At 37.1% G+C, this 7,424-nt stretch overlaps 1 protein-coding gene across 11 annotated transcripts in view; it reads left to right on the forward strand.

Moving 5' to 3' along the window:
• ANKRD42 (ankyrin repeat domain 42) overlaps positions 1-3,167 on the forward strand; it is a 38,834-nt gene extending 35,667 nt beyond the window's left edge. For 8 of the 11 annotated variants that reach the window (XR_006740829.1, XM_045577648.1, XM_045577647.1 and 5 more), the window contains 2 exons: positions 1,479-1,623; positions 3,030-3,167. Coding sequence is in view for 9 of the 11 variants with exons in the window: in XM_045577648.1 (XP_045433604.1) it covers positions 1,479-1,623; positions 3,030-3,119 (235 nt within the window). In the remaining 2 variants the exon portion in view is untranslated. The remainder of the gene's footprint in view (positions 1-1,478; positions 1,624-3,029) is intronic. The other 3 variants (XM_045577650.1, XM_045577646.1, XR_006740830.1) reach the window with 2 other exon arrangements.
• Positions 3,168-7,424: the final 4,257 nt, after the last annotated feature.

Genomic DNA, 7,424 nt, shown 5'->3' on the forward strand with positions numbered 1-7,424 from the left:
TCTCTCCCTTCCTCTCTGTAAGAAAATCAATAAAATATATTAAAAAAAGAAAAAGGAATGAAATCTAAAAACAAAAACAAAAACAAAAAAACACACAAAAGATCAATAAAATCAAGAGCTGGTTCTTTGAAAGGATTAACAAGATTGATGAACCTTTAGCCAGATTCACCAAGAAGCAGAGAGAGAGGACCCAAATAAACAAAATCAGAAATGAAAGAGGTGAAATAACAACAGACCCCACAGGAATACAAAGGATTATAAAAAAAATATTATGAACAACTCTGTTCCAACAAGCTGGTCAACTAGAAGAAATGGACATATTCCTAGAAAAATACAACTTTCTAAAACTCAATTTTTCCTTTATTCAGAAAGAATAAAAAAACCTGAATAGGCTGTGGAGGAATTTGAAGCAATAATAAAAAAAAACTTTCAGCAAACAAAAGCCCTGAGCCAGATGGTTTCACAGGGGAGTTTTACCAAACATTCAGTGAAGAATTAAAACCTCTCCTCCTCAGCAATTCCAAAAAATTCAAGAGGAAAAAACCACTCTCAAGCTCTTTCTATGAAGCCAGCATTACCCTAATCCAAAACCAGATAAAGACACTACAAAGAAAGAGAATTACAAGCCAATATCTCTGATGAACATAGATGCTAAAATCCTCAACAAAATTCTAGCAAATCAGATCCAGCATTACATTAGAAAGATCATATACCATGACCATGTAGGACTTATTCCAGGGATGCAAGGATGCTAAAATATCTGCAAATCAGTAGAAACACACACACACACGCACACACACACACACTTAGCAAAAGAAAAGAAATCTAAATTCATGCCATTTCTCTGCTCAGACCCTCCAATGACTTCCCATTTTACTGAGAGTAAAAGCTCTACTTTACTGGATTCCTTTTACCTCTCTGACCTACTATCCCTTTTTATACTTGATTCCAATCACATGGCCTCTGGTTGTCTTTCAGGTCACCAGGGATACTTCTGATGTAGGGCCTGTGGACCTGCTTTTCCCTGTGGAATGCCCTTCCCCCGGATGTCTGCTTGATTATATCCCTCATTTCTTTAGAAATGTGCTCAGAAGCACCTTTTCAGTAAGGCCTTCTCTGCCACTGTGTATGAGATGTTAATGCCCTCTTCAATAACATTTTATATGACTCTTTCTTGCTTTATTTTTTCTCCCTTAGCATTTATCAACTTCCAACATACCATAATTACTTATTTTCTTTCATGTCTGTCTTCCTCCACTGCTAAGGCAAGACCTTGAGGGCATATTTGGTCCATTTGGTTTACTGCTGATCCCCATCTAGATTATTGCTGGTGTATGCAGCTTCTAAATACATATTTGTCGAATACAGAGTTATTTTTTGATTTGCCTTAAATACAGTGCATGGATGCTTTTCACTATTATCAAAATCATATTTAGTTCATATTGGGACTGGCTGAAAACAAACTCTGTTTTTGACAGGACTATCCAAGAGCTGCAGGACCAGCTGCAGTATGAACGACTACGGAGAGAAAAGCTAGAAAGTCAGCTGGATGAGTATCGAGCAGCGGTGGATCAGCTCAGGGAGAACCTGGAAGATATTCAGGTCCCCAGTCTCATGGCAGTGGTTAGTGTCCTTCTTAACACCCTGATCTTTCTCAAGAAGTAGTATACAAGAGTAGTGAAGAGTTCAAGTTTGGACTTGGGGATATCTGGATTTGAATCCTGGCTTCAACCTTTTTTTATTTGAACTAATCATTTAGCTTCTCTTTGCCTTAGTTGTAAACTGGAGGTAATAATTTATATTTTCTAGAGTGTTGTAAGTATATAAATGAATATATATCTATGTATATTCCTTCATATATATATAATAATAAAAGGAGGGTAATATGCTAATTAGACCAGACGTCCTTCCAGGGTGCCAAGTGCCAGAGGGAAGCGGTGCTGGCAACCTGGGGAAGGAAGGCTACTCTTGCATGAATTTTGGGAATTGGGCTTCTAGTACACACATATCTATATCTATCTATATTTATATATATATTGGTTAGAACAGCAGCCTGGCTCATAAAAAGTTCAGTAAGTGTTACTGTTCTTATTATTGCCCCATATAAGGAAAAAATACTTGCAGAATAATCAATAAGAATTCTAAGGCAATTAGAGAGTATATATATATATATATTTAACATTCTAAATAGCCAAAATAAAGTGCTTTGAGTGGAATCCATATAAGAAAGTGTCAGTTTCTCGAAAGAGCAATTTTAAGAATAGAAAGCAAGCATGGAAGTTGTCATAGTATCCCTTTGTTCAGATTACATTCGCAACACTTACAAAGTTCTGACACATATTATGACATGTCATTAGATCTGCCCTCATTTAACATCTGAGGAAACTGAGGCTCAGAGAGCAGAGTTGTCTAGTTATGGTGGGATCAGTATTCAATCTCTAACTTTTGATTCCATAGCCTTAGCTCTTTTCATAATTCCCAACTGGAACTATGAATTTGGAATATAGGAAAATGCTTATAGTTATAGATGAAAAGGACAAATCTCTAGAAGGAACGAATATGGAAACAGATACAAAGAACAAATACAGAAAAGCAGGTGGAGTATTTTTATAATTGAGTGATAGCGTCAGCAGGAAACCCAATGGCACTTGTATTTCAGGCCATCAGGTCTCAGTAGAAGAGGCAGAAAGTATACTGGGGAAACTTTGACCCTTGCTCCCTTCTGTGAGTGAAGACAGCCATGATGTCATCCTTGTGGACAGCTCATGTGACACAGTGTAGGGATTTGAGTATGTTACATATTTTCTTTTCACAGGAAATTTTTTCTTCAGTCATAAGGTGAGTTAGTTCTGTTCCAGGCCTGTATCATCTCAAACCTGATCTGTCAGGCAAACTTCCTAACACTATTTTATTTTAATCTAGAGTTGAAAATATTAGTATCATTAATTTTTTCTTTTGGAACAGATATAAAGATGAGATGTGTCCAGGGGTAGAAATCTTAACTTGGTTCTCTTTTTTGTCATTTGTAGGAAGATGACTCTTCTATTGAGTCAAGCAAAGAGAAGAAGCGAGTGAAGAAAAAAGTGTCTTCTAGGGGTGTTTTTGTGAGAAGGTACTAAGCAATGAAACAAATTTAAATAAACTTGCTTGATTTCTCTCTTTTATTTTAAAAATTGATATGTTAATATGTTAAACTCTTCTAAAGTTATTCTGACATACAATTACTCCAATTCTTTTTTAAAATATATATTTTATTGATTTTTTACAGAGAGGAAGGGAGAGAGATATTGTAGTTAGAAATATTGATGAGAGAGAATCATCCATCAGCTGCTTCTTGCACAGCCCCTACTGGGGATGTGCCCGCAACCAAGGTACATGCCCTTAACCAGAATCGAACCTGGGACCTTTCAGTCTGCAGGCCGACGCTCTATCCACTGACCCAAACCGGTTTTGGCTACTCCAATTCTTAAGGCAGAAATATGTTACATAAACTCAAAGGAATGTTAAAATTACACGTACTCAGTTATATTCCCCTCCCAATATATCCTCCTTATAGTTATGTAGGCAAGTCAAGATTTAGATTTATGAGTAATTAATTTACAAATATTCACATAAACTTTAAAATATAATATTAAAGTTTCCAAAGAAATATAATTCTAGATGTTAAAATTATGATATTAAAAATTATTAAAAATTCTATTATAACTTCATAATAGAATTATGTTTCTTTTATTTTCTAGAGAGTACCTTACTACTAAGGTACCTGTAGAGGGCCGCCTGGAAAGGCACATGGGCATTTCTTTTAATTATCGTCACCTGAACTCAGGGCGATAGGCAGAGCCACGCCCTGGGAACATACTTTCCCAAAGAGGCAGCACATGACATCTTGGCCTCCATATCAGTCCAGGTGTCAGGTAGGCAGGGGCGGCAGGGGTGGGTCTAGATATATAAATCCAGTCAACCTCCAGGAATGCTCTGGCCTACTTATGAAGGCAAATAAGCTCCTTTGATCCCAAGTTTTGGTGTTACTTCCTGGTATTTGGAGGTATAAAATAAATGTGCTGCATGGTTCGGGTTGTAGTGCTGCCTCTGCATCAGAGAGAATGGTGTCCCTCCTAGTTCTCAGCTTTTAAATCTGTGTCTTCCTTCCTTCCTTTCCTTTCCTTTTCTTTTTTATTTCTTTTCTTTTTCCTTTCTCCTTTCCTTTCCCTTCCTTTCCTTTCCTTTTTTCTTTTATTTCTTTTCTTTTTCCTTTCTCCTTTCCTTTCCCCTTTCCTTTCCTTTTCTTTCCTCTTCTCCCCTCTCCTCTCCCCTTTCCCCTCCCCTCTCCTTTCTCCTCTCCTCTCTCTCCTCTCTCCTCTCCTTTTCCTTTTCTCCCTCCCTCCCTCCCTCCCTTCCTTATTACTTTCTATTATTTCTCAATCCCTGGCCCGCCTCCAGTTAAAACCAGTTCATTCATCTTTCTCTCTGTGTTGGTGCGGAAAAGGGGAAGCCCCGCCATATCTGGCCCCCGCTGAATCTGGCCCCCACAGGTACATGTGTTTTTTTTTGTTTTGTTTTTTTAACTTTTCAAGTGACTTGACTTTTAAAAAGCATTTGGACTTGGGAGAAAATGCAATATAAGAACAGTAAGTTTTAAAAAAGGGACAATTTTGCAATAACAACCAAATATCTCACTCAAGAAAATTTTACAGAAGTGAAGACCAGTACTTGTAAAAGGATTTTAAAAAATACATGTGTGCTTACTAAGAAAACCCAGGTATATAACCTGCTTTAAAATTCAACTATTGTTCTGTCTTTCAAGCTCTCTAAGAAAGGAATGTAGAGACAAGGCAAATTGGGCAGAATAAAAAATACATGGTTTTATTATTTTCCCCCTCAACTTAGATGACTAAAAAAACAACAATGGAAGTTCTGACTTCAATTCCCTCCCTTTTCCTACCCGACCCCACTCCTTGACCTAGAAAAGATTTATCACTCTCCTGAGGCAATTGTCTAGATCCTGACTCCCCCTGAAGATCTGATGGCTAGCTTTGGGCTTCATTGATAGCAGCTTGTTGCTGTACATCAGACTGTCCACCCCCCAGGCCCTGGCATGTACCTTATAAGGATGCTAAAGGCTAATTGGACCCTGTTTTACCAGTTTGCCCTGACATAAGTGCATGTTATTGCTAAGACCAGTACCATGCTGGTTAAGGGTCTGTAAGACAGTATTAAACCCTTTTCATAACGTTTAGTCATTATTGTTAGCTTTTCTATAGTTCAAAAAGCTTTCAATCTGTAGTAATAATAGTTATCAAAATTTATTAGGCACTTACTATGTATGTGATTTGTGCCAAACCATTTACAAATACTTAAATATTTTAAAAAATATTTAAAACTTTTGAATATTTGAAACTTAAGATGTTACATATCTAAATTAACAGTTGATAAAATGGGCATTTTAAGCCTTAATTGTTTTTCAAATATGGTAAAAGGTTTTTATTGACTCTTAACTAGTCCTTATATAATATTGCCTGGTCTACTATCATCAAATAGTTTGAATGGGCAAGTTAGGATCTAGTCTATGGCCATAAACAAGATGAAGTTAACTAATCCTCTTGGAGACTTATCACCTACAGAAAATGCTAAAAAGGTTTAGAGTTCTCAGACTCTATAAATGAAACATTCTCATTACACCCATAATAAAATATTTAAAATATTAACAAATTGGATTAAGATTGAGGTCTATGCATATCACTTATTTCATAGGCATAAAAAGTACCTCATATATACTTAAAGGCCTTTGGAAAACTCAGTTTATTATAAGAAATAGATGTACAATAGCTGTTTTATAGTGGTGCAAGTGCTGGAATAGAGGGGTAGTTTTGAGATACAATCCTCTCATGTTTCACTTCAGATATTTCTATTCCCTAAACAAAAATCTATCTAAACTCCAAAACTAATATCAAAACAAAGTTTCCATGGGAAAGGTATAGAATCTGGAAGTAATGGGAATTGGGGATGGTGTATATATTTCTTCCATTATTGGATGCAAAGCACTTCACTACAGATGGAACACATCTATTTTACTATTAATGGCTGTGAACTGGAAATATGCATCTTTGTTTTGGTTTGAGGAGATCCAATAAATGGCCATCCCCTTCTTCCCATCTGGATTGTGAACTTAATTGAGATAAGAATAAATTGAATAGAGTCCTAAATATACCCTTTTCTATATATATAAAAGCTTAAGCTGTTATGTCTGGTTGACTGAATGACTGGTCGCTATGATGCACACTGACCACCAGGAGGCAGACACTAACACAGGAGCTGCCCCCTGATGGTCAGTGCGCTCCCATAGCCAACCTAACCTCCCACGGCCAGCCAACCTCCTGTGGTCCCTCTGCTTGAACTGAGCAAGACGGACTGAAACACATGGCCCGGATCAGCCCAGATCACTGGCCAGGCCAAGGGACCCCACCTGTGCACAAATTTGTGCACTGGGCCTCTAGTTTACTATTAAAACTGATATTGGAAAATATAGTTCAGTTCTTCAGTAAATTTTCTATCACTGAACCACAGAAAATTGGATAAACTTATTCACCTTCTCCAAGCAACATTGTACTTGGGTAGGCTGAGCCTGATCCCATAGGAGAAGAAATAGAATGAATGCTCTCTGAAGACATGCTGGTCCCAAACAGGACTGGGGAGGAAGTGGTAAAACAATTCAACAACTTCCAAGTTTCTATTTTTTGGTGGTTTGATATCTAGAGCTTACCAACCAAACTACTTTCAGAGTGTGTCTTGGGTCCTGTTTCTATTTTCAATTCACTTTACCTGGGGCAGGTGAATGATGGGAGTAAGAGTGATGACAATGTTATGCTACTGGAGTCTCTTTCATGTGGAGGAAAGAAGTATGCCCTCTCAACATTTTATTATAAATTGTGACAAGCCAATAATTTGTTTCTTGTCTGTCTTCACTAAGATAGTCAGTTCCGTAAGAAGGAAAACTGCGTTCACCTTTGTGCACAGGTGGACCAGCATGTTGTCTGGCATTCAGGAGGCATTCTATTTATTCAGTGAATGAATAGTTTGTTACAGTGGAGCCTTTTGGTCCTTATTTATTAAATCAATAAAAATTTATCTACAGTGTGCCAAGATAACTTTTGAGATGGAAATGAATCAGGACGTTCCAGGATATTAAAATTGAGTTTTGCTTTGAAAACAACCCAGTAGTTAGATCTGCGAAGAACATTTAGTTGGAGAGCCTCTGATTCTCATTTATTGGACCACATGGGCCAGTCTTTGACTTCTCTAGTCTGCACATTCCTTATTTATAACTAAACAAATGATGGGGTTATTTTTTAACATATTGAATAAATAACAGATTATCAAACTTTTAAAGCTATCGTCGAGGCATTATGAAATTTTTAGTACTTCCT

Source organism: Pipistrellus kuhlii, unplaced genomic scaffold, assembly GCF_014108245.1.
Source record: "Pipistrellus kuhlii isolate mPipKuh1 unplaced genomic scaffold, mPipKuh1.p scaffold_m20_p_9, whole genome shotgun sequence".
In the NCBI taxonomy this organism is placed as follows: Eukaryota; Metazoa; Chordata; class Mammalia; order Chiroptera; family Vespertilionidae; genus Pipistrellus; species Pipistrellus kuhlii.